General features: G+C 39.0%; 1 protein-coding gene across 1 annotated transcript in view; it reads left to right on the forward strand.

Moving 5' to 3' along the window:
• The window catches only part of TRPV4 (transient receptor potential cation channel subfamily V member 4), a 1,138,869-nt gene that overhangs the window by 1,031,948 nt on the left and 83,196 nt on the right, over nucleotides 1-23,725 (forward strand). Inside the window, exon 9 of the mRNA XM_044068503.1 lies at nucleotides 1,757-1,849. Within this exon, the coding sequence (XP_043924438.1) occupies nucleotides 1,757-1,849 (93 nt within the window). The remainder of the gene's footprint in view (nucleotides 1-1,756; nucleotides 1,850-23,725) is intronic.

Below are 23,725 nucleotides of genomic sequence, written 5' to 3' on the forward strand. Positions count from 1 at the left end.
ACACACTTACTATTCCTTGGTTGTGCACTTGACGACACTGGTGTTTTCCAGTGATTCCCTCAGATACAGCACCTTCTGGCAGTTATAGACATCCTAAACAAACTAAAACCAGCATAGCAAGAGAGAGATTAATAAGGAAATATGTAAAAACACTGCTAGGAAAATGCCAGTACTCTGTAGTGCTTAACTCCACTATGAAGAAAACATAGTCCACTGGGAATCTTAATTTATTGTAGCATAAAATAAGCTTTTTTATCTACTTTTTATAATGCAGACTTTTTCAGAAACAAATATCAAGTCGTCTTCTTCTTCTCTTTCGGCTGTTCCCGTTGGGGGTCGCACAGCAGATCATCTGTTTCCATTTCTTCCTGTCCTCTGCATCTTGCTCTGTCACACCAACCACTTGCATGTCCTCTCTCACCATATCCATAAATATCAAATGTAGCCTTGATACTGTTCCTATTATACTAACATTCATCAAAACCAATCAAACCTGATAAATCAAATTATTGCATCCATTTCGTTATAAAGAAATACATTTGTTTTCAGTACTAGTTTTTTGTAAAAAAAAATTCAAAAATATAAGCATTCCATAGTTTTTATATTTCAAATTATAAAAATTAATAATGAAGACAGTTCCTAACAATCTAGTTATAAAACATGTATGTTATTGTATTTAATATTATTTGAATAAGGCTACTTTCTATTTTATTTATAGATGCAATGCTCTAAGCTTTAGAACACCTACAACTGAGACGTACTTACTGAGTCCTGGTGGATCTTGAGAATTTAAATGCAATTGCCATCTCAACTCTGTAGATTCCAGTAAAGTTTCCCATGGGCCACCCCTAACTTTTTCTAGTATTGCAAAACAAAACGTAATGTGGTCCTTGCACTGCTTGGTCTATTTGTAAAGGGCATTGTTTATGTTCTTTTTATGCATATCATAGACATGTTCATAATTTTTTTTTTGTTCAGTGCCCTTTCAGTCTTACCTACGTGGTATGCTCCAAATGGATCACAACAAGCAGTATATACTACTCTTTTTGAAATGCAATGACAACCACTAGCCAATTTAACTTCTGACATTCTTATTATGGAGATCCTGCTTGCCAGTAGAAGAGGCGGATGAGTAGGAAGAGACATCTAGTTTGATGGTATGTGGTTTCCTTTCTGATTACTGTAGTTTGGCTAAATATTAAGAAAGGAAGGTATTGCAATCTTTTATCATCTCAGTAAGTTAAATATTTTCATTTGTGCTGTTTGGAAAAGCCGTACAAATGCAGCCTAGAAAAGAGCTTCATTGCTTAAAAGCTGGGAACATAATGGGAAAAGAATGACAATTCTTTGCACTATAAGTGAGTAATTTTAACTACATGAATTTGAATGGTTTCTATGATGCTTGTTTAAGTATAATAATCTGGAGGACTTACTGGACAATTCTGCATTATGCTTTCATGGGTGTCATAACTTCATGCAGCATTAAATAATGATTGCAATCTTCTTGGTATTAGGCTGAATAATTAATGGTGATTGATGTAAGCAGTGAGTTGATGACTAAAAGTTGAGTGGCCCATGACTTGTGTGAGCTAGATTTTAGATTACCTGTTTGAGTCTCATCTGTTTCAGAAATCTGTCATATGTGAAATTAACCAATACTGAAAACAAAATTTCTTCTGTTCCTTGGGAAATGTAGAACCCTTTGAAATTGCTTTAGTTGAATATAGATCTAATATGTTTTCTAATCCTTTTACAGCCTCCATATCCATATAAGGAAACAAAAGACTTCATACGGCTAGGTGGGGAGGTCATCACCGTTCTCTCTGGAGCTTTATTCTTCTGTACTAATGTAAGTTTTATTTCTTTTTAAATGCTAAATAATTGAAAACAGTGAGGAGCCCTGACCTGCTTTTTTGTAGAGCTTGCATCATTGCAGATTCATTTTGCATGCAAAGTAATGGTAGTATATAAGAAAACATTTTTAAGAAGTTCATCCTACTGTAGTGAAGACATATCTATGGATTTAGAATGAATTTTTATTCCATGAGTACAACTACTGGCATTATATATATATGTGTGTGTGTGTGTATATATATATATATATATATATATATATATATATATATATATATATATATATATAGAGAGAGAGAGATATAATCACTACTAAATATCGAATTACAGAATCTCGAGACTCTGAATACCGAAGACCAGAATCTCGAGATTCCGTAATCGTGAAAACAAAAAAAAAAAAACATTTTAGAAAGCATATGCATGGGGGCTAGCCCCCCTGCACCCCCCCCCACGCCATGCAACTTAAATATGCCAACTCCGAGACTGCACCACAGTGGAGTGAATGGCAGAATAGTGCCGTGCAGAGTGGAACGGAAATTTTGCCATTCACTCCACTGTAGTGTGATCTCAGAGTTGGTATATTTAAGTTGCGGGGGGTGTGGGGGGGTACAGGAGGGCTTGCCCCCCTGCATACACCTGTTTAAATCTTTTTTTTTGACATTTATTTTTTTTTACTTTCGAGATTGCAGAATCTCGAGATTCTGGTCTTAGGTTTTCAAAGTCTCGGGATTCCGTAATTCGATATTTAGTAGTGATCCCATATATATATATATATATATATATATATATATATATATATATATATATATATATATTTTTCAGAATGTCGAAGATCATATGGCCAAGACCATATGATTGACATTTGAAATGTCGGCCATGCAGAACTGGCATCTCCCTACAATGCAGAATGGAAAGATTTCCATCTTCCACACTGTAGTCGATTTCGGAGTTGGTATATTTAAGTTCCGGCGGTGTGGGGGGGGTGAAGGTAAGATTTTGTTGTATTTTTTTCCCCCCAATGGTCGACATTTCGAATGTTGGTCATATGGTCTCGGCAATATGGTCTTTGACATTCTAAAATGTCGATCTTATGAAGTAGATCCATATACATATATATATATATATATATGTTTATATATATATATATATATATATATATATATATATATATATATATATATATATATCTATATATATATATCATTTGTACATATGATTACCTAACGAAACAGCAAATGCTCACAAACAAAAAATCATCACTCTAAAAAGTTAAAAAAAAGCATAAAACACTACACCCCTAACACCCTCTGCTAATTATATTTACCAGCTCGGAAATCACATAATAGCAGGAAAAGGACTAAAATTGCTATTTTGAATGTTCGATTACCTAGATGTTCACCAATATGATTGCATGTGATCGCATCTCTCAATGTTTGTATTTTTCACTCCGTATTTTACACATAACATCCATGAAAGCTTTGCTGTGTATTCTAGGCATTCTTCTGGTGGCGGTTCCAAGGAAATTAGAACCTTTCAAGCAGCACTCATGATATCTTCATAAAAAATGTGCAATTCTTATAACCTGTCTACAGGGAGGTGTTCTATTTGTATCTTGCTGAGGGAGCTAGCTAAACAGGCAGCTTGCCTGTAACTAGAGCAACTAAAAAACTGTGGGCATTTGTATCAAAAGTGCATAGATTTTTTTAAATGAAGGAAAATTTCATTACCTAACCCCTAGACACATGATAGTTTTTGTATTGTATGCCGGAACTATTAATCGCTTAGGTTACTAAACAGATATGTTGCTTTGTCTAGATGATTTTCACTTTGTCTCTTCTTTAAAAGAAATGCAGACTAGGCTTAGCAAAGTATATCTTCAAAGCTTGTATACATCAGAAATAGTGCAGGGCATACATAATTGGCATTCTTTCAGGTGCTTTGTCTTGAACACTTGTAGGGGAAACCTAATTACTTCTGCCTGTTTTGCTGAAAAAAAAGCACTTGTAAAGGAATTAAACTGATTTTTCCCTTCCACATAACTTGGGCAGTAAACTTTATTTCCCAAACCCATTAAATTACTAAAACTGTGATAAAGGCACAGCTTTCATTAAAATGGTCGCTAGTAAAAGTGTTGAAGTGCATTTCTCAAACTCAACTACTTGAACTTCATCAACATTTGAAACACCTAGCTCATTTAAACTTCTCATGTATTTAAATTAACATATAGCAGAGAAACTCCACTATAGAGAACAAAGCATTGCAGAGGCACTGCCTCGTCCGTCTGAATTTGGACATTTGCACAACTTCTCACAGCTACTGTTTAATTTTCTTTGTCAATGAAAAGTTCTCTGACTTCCTGTTTTAACTCTGAATTCATGTAATCAAGCTGTAGCACATAGCCTGAATAATGAAACCAGTAGAATAAATCATTTGAGAAATGGCATTTCTCTGTCCTTCCTTTCCGCATATTGCAACATTTTGTTAAAATTTTGCTGTCCTTCATTAGATTTGCTTGGACATGTAAATAGTTTCAGCATTTTTAGCCAAGGTATGATGACTTAATTATAAAAAATTAAAGATTTTATGTGGAGAGCAAGATGAAAATGCCTCAGTGACAAACTATGAAAACTGTGGTTACATTTAATCACAAAACTGAATGTACTGCATTCAGAAGTTTAGTTACTCCTTCTCTTTGATGTGCCTCATTGACAAACCATGATCATTGTGGTTAAATATAATCGCACTGCTGAACATGATGCATTCAGAAGTGCCGTTAAACAGCACAAATGTACAGAAACAGATTTAATTGTTGTTGATAATGCAACCCTTTGCAGAAAAATTATGTTTTATTTGTAATTCATTTATTTGCATTTGGTTACCATGAAAGTCCAACTGGGCCATTCAAGATCCTTTTTCAGCAGAAACTCAGGGAAAGAGCTCCAACAGAATATTTAGTGAGAAAAATCTTAGACATTCTGAAAGACACATAGTAAATACAATTTCTGAAGTGTTGTGATTACAGATGTAGCGTACACTAGGTGCCTACAGGTGTGTGACACGTAGCACTTGTAAGTATAGTCAATACAGATGTAGAATACACCAGGTGTCTACAGGTGTGTAACATATAGCACTTGTAAGTATAGTGATTACAGATGTAGCATACACTAGGTGTCTACAAGTGTTTGAGACGTAGCAATTGTAAGTATAGTGATTACAGATGTAGCATACACTAGATGTCTACAGGTGTGTGAGATGTAGCACTTGTCAAAGAAAGAAAGTAAATAGGAGAGGATTGCAGTGAATCAAAAAGTGGTTATGGTAAGCCAGTTGTAGAACAGCGGGAAAATAATTCAAGAAGAGAGAGAGAGAGATCAAGAGTAAAATGTTGAAAGAATGAGTCAATAAAGGATCTAAACTGTATCAAGTGAAAACAAGCAAAGCGCATTACCACTTGATTTGCTCAGTTAAATGGATTTTAACACTTTTAGGCTGATTTTTAGAAACAACTGTTAATGTCAGTAGGTCAGCTACTAGCTGTTAATGTTAGTGTCAGCTACCAGCTGGTAGTGTTACTGAGTCAGCTACTGGCTGTTAGTGTCAGTGAGTCAGCTACCAGCTGTTAGTGTCAGTGCATCAGCTACAGTGTTAGCTACCAGCTGTTAATGTCAGTATGTCAGCTGCCAGCTGTTGTTGTCAGTGAGTCAGCTACCAGCTGCTAGTGTCACTGAGTCAGCTACAAGCTGTTGTCAGTGCTTCAGCTACCATCTGTTGTTGTCAGTGCATCAGCTACCAGCTGTTGTCAGTGCTTCAGCTATCAGCTGTTGTCAGTGCGTCAGCTACTAGCTGCTGTTGTCAGTGCTTCAGCTACCAGCTGTTGTTGTCAGTGTGTCAGCTACCAGCTGTTGTCAGTGAGTCAGCTACCTGTTGTTAGTGTCAGTGAGTCAGCTACTAGCACTGTGGTCTTTTGCATTTCACTTTTGTCACAGTGCTATACAGTAGTAGCCAAAAAATAAGGCCACCGATCGTTTTTCAACAAAAATGGGCTGTAATGTTCACAATATGTTAATTTTACGTTACGTGTTCTTCACTTTTTTGATTTTTTAGAGTATCATTGTTTCCTGTTGACACGGTTTTGCTTGTCTGCAGCAATTTTTAATAAAAATTATATGAGAATTGATACATTTATTTATATGATCTGTACTGGTTAGAATGGGTAGAAAGCGTGGTTTAAGCAACGTTATAAAGGGACAAGTTCTAGCACTGCACTCCAAAGGCTATTCCCAATGTGATATTGCTAAACATTTTGGCTGTTTCGTAATGTGGAGTACAAAATACCATTCATTTGGGCACAGCAACACGTGCTAACTGTGGCCTTGATCACAAAACATAACTCAGAGATGACAGATGTCTGAAGAGCATTGTTACATCAAGTCCTCACACTTCATCTGTTCAAATAGCTCATCTAGCTAAAGAACAGGGAATTAATATCAGTTCCAGAACAGTTAGACGATGTCTAACGGAACATTTTAATCTGGTAGTAAGAAGACCAGCTAAGAAACCGCTGATGACAAAGCAGCAGCTTTGAGATTGGATAAAGATTTGTCATGCTTTGAAAGATAAGCTTGCAGAGTGGTGGGAACAAGTGCTATTTACTGATGTCAGGCTACAATTACATGAGACGTCTTGTTGGCAAATGCCTGAATGCAAAATATATGATTAAGACAGTCAAAACCTCCTCCATCTGTTATGGTATAGGGAGCCATCTTGGCAAAAGGCATTGCAGAATTCAGATATTTGACAAACGTTAAAAAGTGATCACTGCAAAGTATATTTTTGTGCTGAACACAAAAGTAAAACTCTGTATGAACATTTCTAGATCAACAATATTTCAGCAGGATTCGGCTCCATGCCATACTGCCAAAGCAGTCAAGAAATGGTTTTCTAACAGCCACATTTAGCTCCTTCCAAACTGAGCACCAAATTAGCCAGATCTCAATATCATAGAGAATTGCTGGAATATCATGAAGAAGAAAGCGGCAGCACATCGGCCAATCTCAGAAAAGGATTTAAAAGATGCCATCAAACATGTTTGGGTGACTGAGATCACATCAGAGTAGTGCAAATCACTGGTTCACAACATGCCATCTCATTTCAAGGCTGTGTTAAAGAGTAAGGGAAATCCTACCAAATATTGATGTTAGATGTGTAGAATTTTGTTTTTGTCTGTTTTTCAATAAACATTTGCTTGTCATGCTGAATGCAGCTGCATTAATTGTTGTAATACAAAAAGACGAGAAACAGGCAATATTGGTAAAAAAATTGAAGTGGCCTTATTTTCTGTCCACTAGTGTAGTTGGGCTTCTGCTCATTGTGTTTCAAACCTTGAGAAAGTGTAGTAAAGATAAAAAACATTGTTAAGGAAGTGACATCACTGTAGGGGAAGGTGCCTTGCAGTAAGTTCACTGATACAAAGATGCATAAAGGATATATCAGTGCTCTTACTTTTATAGACCAGCACAGGAAATGATTTTGCATTGGTATGCATAATCTTGTTAGCCATGTAATTGTCCAGTAAGGATAAGGTGTTTATAGGGCACAATGCAGAAGACAGAAGCTAACCATCAGATGATTATTTTCAAATGATTATTTTCACATCATGCTGAATTCTGTTTCTTCATGCCGGCACAGGTGGAAGGTGTTACCTGCCCTAGGTTCAGAAACACCTGCCAAAGCAAGAATCCAGACATCCTAGGTCACATTCTTCGATATTATTCTGGTTTAAGTCGTAAGAAAATGAGCAGTAGCTTTGACACCTGTGTACTGCATAACTGTGATCTCAGTGATGCCACTCTCGGTTATCGTGCAATGAGCATGCTGATACTGAAGCAGATGCACGTGAAGATCAGCACCCCATATCTGTTGAATGCAGTCAGATCCATAAACTCTTTTAATGTTTCTCATACTTTTTTTTTATATCACGTCTAATTGCACATTATAAACAAACTCAACAATTTACGTCTTTTGTTCTCATTTTTTAATTAGTTATATGTATGCGTCCCAAAAGTCCACATTATCAAACCCATGGAAGTTTACTAAAATTTTATCCTTTCTAATCTTCCCCTCATAACAGTGTATTACCATATTTTAATATCAGATCATTAGTTACACAATCATACATTTATAAAGTTTTCATTTAGTTCTCCTACCAGACTAAATGTTCCATTTTCTGTTTTCTGTTGTTTCATCTGTAAATCTGAAGTAGTCTGGTCCAGTGTCTGAAGTTACTGCCTTATTATTAGTGCATCTTCTGTTGTAGGTTTAAGTTTATGCTTCCATTTATGAGTTATCACTTTACTCGCTAATACTGACAGATTGAAACTGGGACAGATCATTTTACTCAGACTTCCTGTTTTTCCTTCTGCTGCCCCCCTGATTGATCAAATTTATCACCAGCTGATCTGGCCGCTCATCACATATTCCGTGTAAATCTGAATTAAATAAATGCCTCACAGTTTGTAAAATATGTGTACTCAGTTTCCCAATTCACCTTCATCACATCTCTGGCAATCCAAGGGTACAGTTGGGAATATTGTCAAAAAATGTGAGGGTGTGTAAATATATTTAAACATGCATTGATGGCAAAAAAATCAAAATGTCTGAGAACTAGAGGCATACCTGGTGTTTAATATTAGTCTGGACCAGTATTTGTCTGCTAGCTGTGTATTTAATGTTCTTTCATAGTCCCTTCTGTATTTTTTTGTATTCACACCTTTAACACTCAGCAAATATTTACATACCTGACTTACCATCCCTTTATCTCCTACTATTTCTGATCTTATACTTAATAGCTACTTAATCCAACTAGGCCATTCCTCCTACTTTATTGTGTATATTTTAAGTTTCTTCAATATTCCCAAGAAATCAGGTTTCAGTAATGCCACATCCCCAAGTATGTCTCTGAGCTATTCCCATGTTCTGCATTATTCCCCTGCTACCCACAGGTCAGTATTTCTTACCTTGATTTTCTTATTTTTCACTTCCTCCATGATGCCATTTAGCTAATTGATCCTGTCATCTTCCAGGGTACTTTGTAAATTGTTCTAAATATCAGGTGGAATAACTTTAATATATAAATCATAGTCTGTTACATGAAGACCATCTTGAGATGGATACAAAGTTCAATCTCCCAACTCATTCTGGGCATTTTGTCCTGCTATAAAAAATGTATGGGTAGCCTTTTAAAAGTGAGAACAAACCCTGAAGTAGGTACCACTGGCATGCCCTGAACTGCTTATAAAACTAACATTAAGACAAGCCATTGAACTGCTTGCACTGTTTGTGGTGTATCAGCAGAGACCCTTTCCCACCTAGAAGTCTCTAGCCTTGTCGACTGTGTTTTCATATGTATTAATTCTGCGGAGGGCCTTAGTATAGTAGTTATCATTAATTCAGAGTTTGATTTCCCTGATCAGGAGTAGATATCTTAAAAACATTGTAAATAAGAAGAATATATACTCCCAATGAGCTCCTATAACCTCCAGAAGTAAAACTGAAAGAAACAATACTGTACCAGAGAACAAAAGTCCTTCCAGGAGGCAGACAACAGCAATTTCCAATGTAGTTCAAAGAATAATCCACAAAAACAGTCTTCAAAGACAGCTCCACAAGGAAAAACAGGAACATTCAATTCTGATAAAACACAGCACTGCTTTATTCGAACCAAACACAAGCGCTTTCACTACTGCTTCTTCAGGTGTATGAAAAAAGTTAAAATAGCACCTGTTTAAATACCAAACAACTGAGCACATGATCAATTAGTTTAAAGGCAACATGTCACAAAAAACTTGCCTAAAGGATAAAATACAAAAATACATTTAAAACACACATAAATATATAAAACTAAATGTATAACTAAATGTATAAAATGCATAAATAAGTATACATAGAAAATAATAAATAATAAATAAAACTAATAAAAACAGTTACCTACGTAGTTTCCTTTTCTTTAATGTTGGCTTCATGGGCATACTATCATTCAAACCATGGCCAAATGTAGCCCTCAGCATAACAATCCACCTAGCTTCAAGTTCTTCAGTTCTTCCTCTGACATCACTAAACCTATCACTGACAATAGCTTTTGATATTACCATGAACTTGAAGCTATGGTTGGTACCTTTCTCTATAACATGTTTTGCTAGGGCATTAACCCTAGAGCCTTTGGCAATGTGATAAACATGCTCCCTGATTCTCTTCTTTAACATCCTATCTGTTTTTCCAACATAAAAACTTTGACACAGAGAGCACACCGCAAGATAAACAACATGCTTAGTATAGCAACTAGCACTAACCCTTGTATCAAATATTCTTTTGGTGTCAGGATGTTGAAAGGAAACACCCTCTAAAATGTAAGTGCACTGATTGCATTTGCCACATGGTTTAGTACCACTAACTACATCATCCAACCCACATCTTTTAGGTATACACAACCTCCTCTTCAGATTTCTCTTGTTCTTAAAAGTAAACTGGGGCACTTCTCCTATTATGTCTTTCAAAACCGGATCTGTCAACAGTATATTCCAATGCTCATTAAACACATTGGTGTACTTCCTAACATCTCTAGTGTACGGAATACACATGGCAAGCTTAGTGTCACCACTCAATAAGTTCTTCTTCATCTTATCCCCACCTGAGAAATAAGGTTTAGCTCTACTAGTTCTTAGTTGCCTAACCTCAGAACTCCTATCCTCCACCAACCTTCCTTCATAACCTCTGCCCCTTAATTCCTCACTGGTGGTTTTAAGTTGTTGTTCAAAGTCACTATCCCTAACGTTCAGCCTAGAGGCTCTAAAAAATTGATTCTGTAGAATATTGGTAAACACATGCCTCGGATGCATACTATCCCTGCTGAGCAGACTATTAACATAACATTCCTTCCTGTGTAATTTAGTGTTGATATCCCCAGATTCATTCTTCTCTACTAAGACATCAAGAAAACTAATGCTTGACTTAGAGTACCCCAAAGTAAATTTCAAGAAGGTGGTAGTCCCATTCAAATAATTAACAAAAGTTAACAATTCATCCTCAGTGCCTCCCCACAAAATAAAAAGATCATCAACAAATGCGATATAAAATAATATTCTCTTCATATGGACTGGAGTGAATGAATTCCATCTCCCAAGCCAACATGACCCCATTAGCATAACTATTAGAACAGGAACTGCCCATAGCTACACCATTTTTCTGATGGTATACTTTACCATCAAACATGAAAACGTTATTCTCCAAAACAATGTTCAACAAATCCTGTATTAATGCTATTTCTTCACCCTATATAAATCACTAGAAGACAGTAACCTGCTCAAATATTCAAGACCTATAGAATTAGGGATGACAGTAAATAATGAGACCACATCTAGAGTGACTAAAAACACACTATCCATCCTATCAACATTCTCTGTACATACAAATAAATCATTTAAAAATGTTCAGTGTCCGTAGTAATGTTTGATGTTTCTCTAGTAGTGGTTTTAATTTAAAATCTAAATAGATTGAAATAGCTTCAGTACACCATCCACCCCCTGAGACAATTGGTCTCATAGGGGGCCTAACTAAATTCTTATGTAGCTTGGGCAGTCCCTGTATCTGAGGTATCACATAATTCTCAAACAAAAAATACTTCTGCAATTCACAATTTAAAAATCCATGCTCCCCCATCAACTTAATTTCATTACTAATAGAAAGTGCCATGGTCTTCATTTTCTGTAAAGTTGTGGGTTCATAAAAACTGACATCTGACAACATTTTTCCCATAAGCTCATTATAAAATTCAGCATCAAACACCACAATCCGGCCACCCTAATCAGCTGGTCGTATAACTAATTTGTCATTCTTCTCTAAATCACACAAAGCACATGATTCTTGTTTATTAAGATTATTCCTACCAAAAGTTCTCTTATCACATTGTGCATTGTTATATACTTCATAGATGTCAGCAATACATATTTGTTCAAAAGCATTAATGACAGGCGAAAGTATAGGTGTATAGCAACTTGGTTTAACAAATTTAGAGAAGTCAGAAGGCTTAATACCAGCCGCCTGTCTATACATAGTTTTTAGCATTAGATTTCTCGTAAACAACTTAAAATCTAGAATAAAGTCAACTATATTCATATCTGAAGCAGGGATAAAAGTTAGTCCCTTACTCAAAACACTATATTCAGATTCAGTCAAATAATGACTAGACAAATTTGTTACAAATGTCTTGCTTGCTGTTGGAAGGCCTTCTTTATGGGCCAAATGTTGTCCATATTTTCTTCGTTCTTCCTTTTGTAGCGCGTAGTGCTTCTTCCCCTGTTCTGAACATTCTCCTTCTTCATACCAGTTTTCCCAACGGACCTGTCTCGAACCTGTAAAGGAAAATTTAACTTGTGAATGAGCAGAGCATCTGCTCGCCCATCTGGCTGCCCTTCAATGCCACCTATATCAGCCAATAAGTGATTCGAACCATCACTATGAGGTTCCGAATGAACCTCAGCAACAGTTACCACAGTGCTCTTTTTAGGGATAGCGTCAGGTACCAAAACAACAGAAGGACCTGTTGAAGTCAAATTATTCGCTGTATCACTCGGAACTCTCATGTTAACACCATCTCCTCGCTTTGGTGAATGAACTCGCTCAAGACGCAGAGAACTGACGTCATTACGTTGTCGAACTGCATCATTACACTCATTAACCAGGTTGGAATCTGGTTCACTACCATTAGTAGTAGAAATACGGGGCCACGAGAAGATATGCCCTAATTGAAAATCCTTCCGGTCTCTATGTAATTTACTCATTTTCAATTGCATTAACTTCCGTTTATACGACGAAACATGTTCCATAGTTTCATTCAGTAATTGTTCAAAAATGTCACATTCATACTTAGCTGCCAACTGCTGAAATTTACTATCTATAATGCCAATAAGCGTAGTTTCTCTCCTTCTTGCTGCTTCAATCAATAGGTTAAGGTAGCTCAAACTAGTAGAGATATTTAATTTCTGCCACTCAGTCAGTAGTATATCATCAACACCAACTTGCGCTGGCATTTTCAACACCCTTAAACCACGTGGAATGACCTTCTCCTTTACACAGACCTCTAAATGGAACCTTTCATATTGAGTACGAGCTAGTTTGGATAATTCTCTTTCCAAATCTAGCAACTCAGTTCTAAGCGCTAAAAAGTCAAAATTGATTACATCTTCTTGTGTGACAACACCACATAATAACAAGGGGTTGTCTGTAACAACAATTTTACTAATGAAAGATTCAGTCTTATGATTTTTATCTTTACCTTCATCCCCAGACGCACGGGTCCCATGGGGACTACGAATGGGTGTATAATCCAGTTTTGGATTATTTTTTGAACTACATTGGAAATTGCTGTTGTCTGCCTCCTGGAAGGACTTTTGTTCTCTGGTACTGTATCTTAAAAACATTGTTTTGTTTATTACTTTTGTACACTGCTATCCTTCCAAACCTTTATAGCTCTGAGAAAACTTGGAATATTCTAAAAAAACATGCCACTAGATGATGTAGTAACCCATTTCAGTAATACTTTCATAAACATCCATGCACCACAAAGAATAAAGAGTCAGGTCGAACCAGCATCTTGGTTAACAAAAGAAACAAGGCAGGTACTCCTTGAAAGAATTAAAGCTTCGAAACTGTGGTCCAAACCAAATCCCAATCTAGCTATCAACACTTTCAATATTTAAGAAATCTTGCAAAGAGATTAATAACCTATGGCAAAAAATCTTATTTCTCTGACCTCCAAATTTCACACCAAAACAACCCCAAACTGTTTTGGTCTTCTGTTAACAAACTTTTGAGCCATGGCAAAACAACAGCTCCTTCACCAGCAACTAATAACAACACAGACAATATGGCAACCAAGGGCAATTCCCACTTTTAAACACTATACTCTCTTTTACTAAACAAAACTCTTTCACCACTCTCACTATCCCAGCCTCATGTAAAAACACATTGACTTTCTCTCTCCACCCAGTTTCAACTGCTACCATAAAAAAAACACTAAGTCACAAACCAACAAACTTAGCAGCTGGTAACTAGCCAACAGACTACCAGAGTACCTGAAGCTCGCTGCCACTGCTCTAACCTTCCCTTCCTCAATACTAATTAACCAATCAGTAACTAAAAGCCAAGTCCCAACTACCTGAAAAATAATCATTCATACTACTACTATACAAAGGAGGAAATTCAGTTGACCTGTCTAGTTACAGACATAGAGCTGTATTGGTAGCACTGTCAAAAATTCTAGAAAAAATGTATCCACTCCCAACTCCTGAAAACATCTTAGAGACAACAATCTTCTCATCACAGCCCAACATGGTTTTCGCACCAGTCATAGCACAACTGGTATTCTTAGCTTCACCAGTATTTCAGTAAAAATAGAAATAATAACGATCTAGTATCAGCACTCTTCTCGGATCTGTTAAAGGCCTTTGAGACAGTATCCCATTAAAAACTTCTCACCAAACTCTTGTATCTAGGTCTTAATCAGTGTACTCTCACCTGGTTTCATGGCTATTTGACAAATAGACAACGGTCAGTAAAATGGAAACATGAGTTCTCCTCCTTCCTCCCAGTTATAGTCGTAGTTCCACAAGGCTCAATTCTGGGACCACTACTATTTAACATATTCATTAACAACCTCCATACCACCACCAAACAGGCAAACAAAGTTCATCATGTATGAAACCTAGGAGGAAACTCCCAGATATGCTCAGAATTAGTTCAAAATGATGTGAAAATTACTGAACCTACACACATTGCTAACATACTGGCTGACAGGTTCAGTGCAAACTTCTCCCAAAGGAGAGATATCTATTCCAGAGGATTGTAGCCCCCCAAACATCTCCAACGCCCAGGTGAGAACTGCCCTCACTAAGGCAAAAAACACAGCATCCATGGGTCCCCGGCTGTGTGCTTCATGAACTCAACGAGGAATTAAACCCACAGTTAGGACAGCTGTTTAATCTTAGCCTCACCTCAGGATACGTACCCAAGGAGTGGCGCACGGCGACTGTGGTCCCACTTCATAAGGGCGGTGCCTCCACAGACCCTGGAAATTACCGCCCCATTAGCTTGACAAGCCTTATCTGCAAAGCCATGGAGAGGATCATAATGGAACTCATAAATAAAGACATAGGGAACTTGCAGACTTTGGATCCAACCCAGTTTGGCTTTGTCAAAGGCAGATCCTGCCTCTTAAACTTGGTTGACTTTTGAGACAGTCACCAAGGCCATTGATGAGGAAAGGCAGTCCATACAGCCTACCTCGACCTGGCAAAGGCCTTGACACAATACCCCACTCAGGTATCATCGAAAAACTCATCAGCTTGAATGTAAACCCATACATCACAAGATGGGTTGCAAACTGGCTAAGCGACAGAACCCACAGGGTCAGAGTTGCTGGAGCCATGTCAGACTCAAAGCCTGTCACAAGTGGTGTCCCACAGGGCTCAGTCCTGGGTCCACTCTTGTTCGGCATCTACTTTTCTGAAGTACAAGCAAACACAGGAGGGTTATGGCTGACAAAGTTTGCAGATGACTGCAAACTGGCCATAGTCGAAAACACATCTGACACAGATATCCTCCAGAAGGGCCTCACAGAAGCGGATAACTGGTGCCAGAGCCATGGCCTGAAGTTAAACGCCAAAAATGCATAGTCATACCCTTCGGGAAAAACAAGGTTACCCCTAGCTACCATATAGGTGACAATCCACTGAGCACAGAAAAGTCATCAGGGATCTGGGGACCCAAGTTGACAGTAGTCTTCGTTTGACACTCATGTTGCTAAAGTAGTTAGGAAAACCTTCTATATCGCCCACCTGATCATGAAGGGATTCACATCTAGATCAAGGGAGGTCATCGTCCCCTGTACTCATCACTCATTAGACCTATGATTGAGTACAATGCCCGTTCGAATGTATCTGACCAGACACCTGATGCAGCTTGAAAGGCCCCAAAAGTTCCTCACCAAAAGGATAAAGGGTCTCAAAATATGTCTTATGCTGCCCGACTGAAAGAACTCCAGCTTTATTCAGTCTCATACCGCTTGCTCAGAGGTGACCTGTGCCTGACATATAAGGCCATGTCAAACCCAGATTTGATGAATATGCTTCACCTCAAAAAATCTAGATCCCTCAGAACCACAAGGGCGGGAGACTTAAACCTTGACACGGTTATAAATAGAACGTGCTGGAGGGACAGATTCATCACCCAGAGACTCCCTATGCTGTGGAACAAAATCCCGGTACATGTGAGGCAGAGCACCTCGCTGGCCTTGTTCAAGAGGAATCTTGACCAATGGATGGGAGATCGCAGATATACCCCAGGGATTACTTCAGTGTCACTGCCTGACAGAGGCACAGAAAAATGATAGGCATAGTTTTATTCAAACTAAAGGGGTGGCGAAAGCCACATAACTATGGGCTAGGCTTATAAATGCCCTTGGGCAGATAGCCTAGTATGAACCTATGAACCTATGAACCTATGAACCTATGTAGGTGATACAACCATAATCTGCTCTTCCCCAACATTAAAAACCCTCCAAGAAAGCATCCAAGAGCCCTTCTGCTCTGTAGAATCATGGCTAATCACTACGGACCTACTCCTAAATGCTCTTTATACCAAAACAGTATAATGATCAGAAAAATGTCTCATCTGAAAATACAATAATGGAAACAATGACAGAAGCCAAACTACTTGAAGTATTCATATATGACAAACTCAGATATGACCAACATAGTCATCAAGCTGTCAAAAAAACGCATGCAAAATTAGAGTCCCCTATACATATATATATATATATATATATATATATATATATATATATACACACAGAGAGAGAGAGAGAGAGCAAAGATGTATCTTACAGTATCCACAAGTAGATCTATAGCATCTACTCCCAACTTTTTTTATGCATCCCCCATTTTCACAAATCATAACAGTAACTTGAAATGTGCTGTAATAAAGTAAATACATTTACCGCATACTCACCCACCAAAATCCATCACTACACAGCCCTGAAGGAACTAATCTAGCAAGAACTGCCAAACCAGCTAATCTAGTCTCAGCTCGCTACAGCCCACAAACTTTTCCATAAACCAGATAGCTGTCCCTCTAAAAAAACATACTGGAACCATACTGTAGTAGCAGAGCACACTAAGCCCCAGTAACAAATCCCTTTTGTTTGTGCAAAATTGACCTTTCCTAGCCACTGTTTCCTGGTTAAAATCCAATCACCATGCAGCGTAGCCCTGTTATTTCAGAGAGATAAAGCTTTGACTACAGCCCAGATGAACCAAATTCAATTTGCATCTTGGGCATCTTCAAGTGCCAAGCACGAAGGTTAGGAGAAAGCAGACAATGTTGGCTTGCCATCCTGGGGACTGGGGGTGACTAGAACTGTTGCACAGTGTACTCTGATCTGCAAGCCAGAGTAATAGAGCAGAATGCAACTCATGGGGTGTTAGTATCTGTGTACTGTACTCAGAATAGGGAGTTGACATGTGGAGACACTCTTCTTTCTCAGTACGGCATAATGTAGCCACTGGCTTGCACTGGGATGAAATTAGGCAGGCACAGGGAGGAGACCCCTTATGATTCCAGCACTGAGCTGCTCTCTACCTCCTGACCCTTTCTCTGGGCGAAGGAAAAGACCAATGGGGCTATTCCTAGGCCAAGGATGAATGGACTGTAGATTCTTGCTTGGCCCAGAATTGTCTGGCTGTTGCTGTCACTGGAAATTGAATTTGCCATTAGGGAGAAGGAAGAGAAGCCATTGGTTTGGGTGGGGTCATTGAGGTAAAAATAATAAGTAAATAAAAAAAACTCTGTTGCCCATACATGAGGTTTTCTTATACAAAGAAAAGTGTCTTCAACATTCGTCCCTCAAAACACTTTACTCATGTATGCTGACCTTACATAACTCTAACATTTTACTCTTCCACTATAAACATGTCCATACCCCCAACCCTTCTTCCTATCCAGATTTCTTTCATTGACTAATCTCCAAGTTCAAACTCTCTCTTCTTCTACAATCACTAACAGAAATCAAACTCCAAGCTGACATGCATCCTAACCCAGGGACCCATGCAGCTACTCCCACCCCCACCCAATGACACCCACCACACCCGCTAATGCTGCCCTCCACCTTCCCCTAAACAATTCCATATCAGACTTACTCATAACTAATTTTAACCTCAGAAGTATCACAAAACAAACTAGTGAATTTCATGCAGCGCTAGCTACCTACACTCCTGATATACTAATTATTACCGAGACACAACTAAAACCACACATTAAAGATGAGGAAATACTTACCAGTGATTATAAAGTTATTAGACAAGATAGGCTGAACAAGCATGGTGGAGGCATTGCCATCATGTATAAAAAATTACTCAAAATTGAAAAATTAATCTGTACTCCCCCAGATCTATCAGAAGCAGAAATTCTAACCACCCAATCTGAAGTAAAGCCACATAAAACCATCATACTTATTGCTTCCTACATGCCACCAGGAAATAATCTACCTACCATTGAAAGTCTCCTATCTTGGACATCCTCTACTTTCAACCAAGAAACTATAGTGCTATGCGATTTCAACTTGGACTGGCTATCCTCCTCATCTGACAACTCCTCCAGTTTTATCAATCTATTCAGTTTCACCAAAACTATAAACTTCACTATTAGAACTGATAAACACACTAAGTAAGACTCTATTCTAGACTGGATACTAACCAATAAGCCCAACTTTGCCCACCAGGCTGGGTGCCTCTCTGATTCTCTCGGTTATCACTCCCCTACCTTTCTTCTAAAGAAATACTTTCACTCCCCCTCTAATGTCATTTTCAATCACATACTCAGCAAAATAAATTTTTCCCCTACCATCTTAAATTCCCTACTTCAAAACTGTAACTGGTCACCTGTAAAATCACTCCACCTAGACCAAGCTGTACAATATTTTAATTATACCTTCCTCAACATCCTTAATAACCTTGCTCCAACAAGAAAATTTCGCTCCAAAGCCAAAAAGCTACAATGCATAATCAAAGATGCTAAATCTCTCATTAAACAAAGGGATAGAGCCTAGACTGCTTATCAAACCTCCAAAACATCAGAAAACCTCACCTCTTACAAACAACTAAGAAACCTACGAAGCAAATATCTGACAAAAAAATCTTATTTTCTAGCTTGTCAACAAAAACACATAAATAACCCACCAAATTTTGAGAAAACATTAACTACTTCCTCAACCCTGGCAAAACATCTACCACTGCACCATCTACAACTAGCACTGAGTGTTTAGCATCCCAATTTAACTCTCATTTCATCACAGCTATCATCTCACTTTTAAACAACAACAAATCTAAACAATCCCTTACAGTGCCTACCTCTACTAATTCTAAACCCAGCTACTTCTCTTTTAAACCCATAAAAACCTCTTATATAAAAAAAACTCCTATCAAAATGAAACCCTACCTGTCTAGCAGCTGACCAACTCCCTAATGACTTCTTAAAAGCTGCTGTAAGCTCCATCATCTGTCTCGTATCTATCCTAATCAGTCAATCCATCACAGAACAATATGTCCCCATACTATGGAAATATCCCATATCATCCCCTTCCACAAGGGAGGGCCATCTAAAGATCTCTGTAATTATTGGCCCATTGCCATTCTCTCACCGCTAGCCAAAATCTTAGAGTAATGTATCCATAAGCAGCTCCTAGACCACCTCACTACAAATAACCTCTTATCTAGTTCACAGCACAGCTTCCATCCAAAACACAGTACCTCCACAGCCCTCATAAGTTTCACTAACTACATCAACCTTCGCAAAACTAATGGACGACTAGTCTCTACTATATTCCTTGATATGTTCAAAGCTTTTGATACAGCATCCCACCAACTACTACTCAACACTCTAGCCTACTTCAACCTCAACTCTACAGCTCTTAACTGGTTTTCTAGCTAATTACTAATTGACAACAGGCAACTAAATGGGATAATAAACTCTCCACACTCCTCCCAGTCTCTGTTGGGGTTCCTCAGGGTTCCATCTTTGGCCCTCTCCTTTTTACTATATTCACAAATAGTCTAAACACTGCCATTAAATCTGGTTCTATCATTCAATATGCTGATGATGCTACTCTTATTTGCTCTGCTCCCACACCCCAAAAACTCCAAGATAAACTGTAAAAATCATTTCTAGATATTGAAAATTACCTAAATGAACTTCAGTTCATCCTAAACCCAAACAAAGCAAAGTTAATGATCTTCTCCAGCAGGAAATCCAAAGCAAAACCACTTCCTCTCTCTATCTACTCCATTTATGGCACTATAATAGAACCAGTTAACCAAACAAAACTACTTGGTGTCATGACAGACAACAACCTAACATTTGATAAACACATATCACTCACAATTAAAGTTCACATCAAACTTGGTGCACTATATAGGTTCATTGGTGTTTACTAGGCTAATGGCCCTGGAGCCTTTACAAGCCTAGCCCATAAGATTACCCTGGCATCATGCCACCTGACCTTAGTTCCTAGTGCCTCTGTTGAGCAGAGCCACTGGAGTGATCCCCAGGGTGAATTTTCTATTTCCCATCCACTAATCAAGATTCCTCTTGAAGAGGGCCAGTGAGGTGCTCTGCTTGACATGTATGGCAAGTCTGTTCCATAGCATGGGCAGTCTCTGGATTATGAATCTGTCCCTCCAGCATGTTCTGTTGATTGTGGTAATGAGGTTGAGGTCTCTGGAGCGCATGGTGCGGATGGATTGGGATTTCTTTAGATGTGGCATTTCTAACAGAGCTGGGTCAGACATGGCTTTGTAAGTCAAGCAGAGATCGCCTCTAAGTAGGCGATATGAGACGAAGAATAGTTGGAGTTTTTTGAGTCTGTCCATATAGAACAAATGTTTAAGGCCTAGGATCCTGTTTGTGAGGTACTTTTGTGGCCTCTCCAGTTGTTGCAGGTGTCTAGTGAGGTGCATGCCAAATGGGGCATTGTACTCGATCATTGGCCTAATGAGGGAAGAGTAGAGGGAGACAACGACCTCTTTCTTCCTGGATCCAAAACCCTTAGTAATGAGATGTGCCACATAGAAGGGCTTTCTGACCACAGTTGCAATGTGGTGGTCAAAAGAGAGGTTGCTGTCAACCTGTGTTCCTAGTTCTCTTATAACACCTTCTGTGTTCAGTGGACTACCATCGATGTGGTAATTCAAGGGAACTGGGTTTTTCCTAAGGGGGATGACGACGCATTTTTTGGCATTGAGCTTAAGGCCATGGTTCTGGCACCAGTCGTTAGTCTCATTGAAGCCTTTCTGTAAGATGTCAGCATCACTTGGTGAGTTAATAATAGCTCCCAACTTGCAATCGTCTGTGAACTTTGTCAGCCAGAGTCCCTTCGTGTTGGCCTGGACTTCAGAGAAGTAGATACCAAACAGGAGTGGACCCAGGACCGAACCCTGTGGGACTCCACTCGTGATTGGTCGCTAGTCTGACTTGGAGTCAGCTACTTTCACACTGTGGATTCTATCTGTGAGGCAGTTTGCAACCCACCTAGTGATATAGGGATTGATGCCTAGTTTAGTGAGTTTTTCCTGTGATTTCTTAGTGGGGAATGGTATCAAAGGCCTTGGCCAGACCAAGGTAGGCTGTAGGCTGTATGAGCCACCTTGCCTTCATCCCCAGCTAGGGTGACTAACTCAAAGAAGTCGACCAAGTTAAGCAGGCATGATCTTCCCTTCACAAAACCAAACTGTGTAGGATCCAGAGTTTGGAGATTCCCTATATCCTTGTTTATCAGGTCCATGATGATGAGTTCCATAGCTTTGCATATCAGACTCGTCAGGCTAATGGGGCGATAGTTCCCAGGGTCTGTAGTCACTATTCCCTTTTGGAGAAGAATGGCTGTAGCAGTGCACCATTCAGTATGGACAAAGCCTGAGGTGAGGCTGGAATTGAACAGGGCACACAGGTGAAGTGCCAGTTCATTCTATAGTTCATGTAGAACACAGCCAGGGGATATTGGCAGGTCCCATAGAAGCTGTATTCTTGGCCTTGGATAGTGCTGTTTAACCTGTGCAGCAGTAATACTGGGTGCGTGGCAATCTACTGGTATTGTGATTGGTCCTTTGGTTGGGGGACAGAGGGGTAAAGTTGGCACTACTGTCGGCCAGTATATTGGCAATATCTGTTGGCTCGGTATATGATGTACAATTGTGCAGTAGCTCAGAGCAAATCTGGGTATTGCCATGGAGATTCTTTACATAACTATAGAAGGCCTTATGGTTATTTATCTTTACTATCTGCTGCAATTCTGTTTTCATAGCTAGCTTTAGAGGATTTGATGAGGGATCTCAACCTTTTGTTGAGGCTGACAATGGAGTTTTTCCAGGTGTAGGACTTCACCTTATTCTACATCAGTTTCCTTGTTCTGTTGTAGAGTTTGTTTATGGCAGGGGACCACCAGATTGGCTTCCTTTTTTTTGTGGAGAGGATTTTGGTTCTTCTGGGAATGGCGAGAGCCATGCATTTGTGTATGTGTTCGTACAGTGCATTGGTGTATGATTCAGCGGTCATGCAACTGTTCTCCATTTGCATGAGTGCCATGAAGTTAGCCACCTCTGGTTTTAGGAGCCCAAAGTTAGCTTTGGAGAAGTTTTTTATGGTGGTTACCTTTGTGGGGGTGGGGGGTGGGGGGTGGGGGATTTAGATTTCCAAGGTGATTAGTTTGTGGTTGGATCTAACCAGGGAAGAGTTGGCTATTCGTGTAGAGCAACGGTCACCCATGTTGGTAATGACCAGGTCAAGGATGTTGCTACCTCTAGTGGGGGTAAGAATGAGCTGGTCCAGGGCATTGGAATTAATGAATTCCAGAAAGCGTTGGGCAAGTGTATTGGTCCATGAGTAGTTTTCCCAATTAATGGAGGGGTAGTTGAAGTTGCCCAGTATGAGAGTGTTAGGTTGGACCATAATATTCTCCAGGGTGCTTAGGAACGTGGAGTGTGAGTCTTGGGATATGGCTGGGGCCTATAGCAGGCTATGACTTGAATCGCTGTCTTACCCAATGTTAGCTGCACCTGAAATATCTCTGATGCGTTATGTTGGGCTACCAGTCTGGAGGTGTGCGCATCCTTTATGAATATGGAAACACCACTGCCTTTGGAGCTTCGGTCCAAGTTCTGGGGCCGAAAGGTGTATAATGAGTTATAGCCTGGTAGTTCAGGGATGCTTTTTGCTGCCTTGAACCAGGTCTTTTTTACAGCACAAATGTCAATACATATAAGGCCAAACCTTACCTTGCACAAATTGCCAGACTAGCCACAGCCTGATCCCACCTCCTATCTACTCTCTTCTACTGTTCTCAACTTTTCACTAACCTGTGCATGTCTGATTTATATCTACTTGATTCCTGCTGTAACAAAATAGCAAAATTTGCTGCTAATATACCCAACAGGAGCCATCATTGCCTTGCTCTTAAAAATTACACTGGCTTGAATTTCCTAGTCTGTTATCACTCAATCAGCTCACCACTGCCCACTCTATTATCCACAAATCTGAAAACTGCCCTGCACTCTCCAACCTAGTGCAACTAAATACCAACCTCAGGACCCTTAGATCATCTGGTAATTTTTACTCAAGGTAAGAAAGTCCCATAATAACTTTGGTGACTCTCTCTTCTCCTTCAAAGTAGCCAAAGAGTGGAACATATTACCCCTGTATATCTTAAAAAACATTGATCGTCATACCTTAATCAACGGGCGGCCACGGTGGTGCAGCGGTTAGCATTGCCACC

This window comes from Protopterus annectens, chromosome 4.part0 (genome assembly GCF_019279795.1).
Source record: "Protopterus annectens isolate FY-2018-M chromosome 4.part0, PAN1.0, whole genome shotgun sequence".
Taxonomy (NCBI): domain Eukaryota; kingdom Metazoa; phylum Chordata; order Ceratodontiformes; family Protopteridae; genus Protopterus; species Protopterus annectens.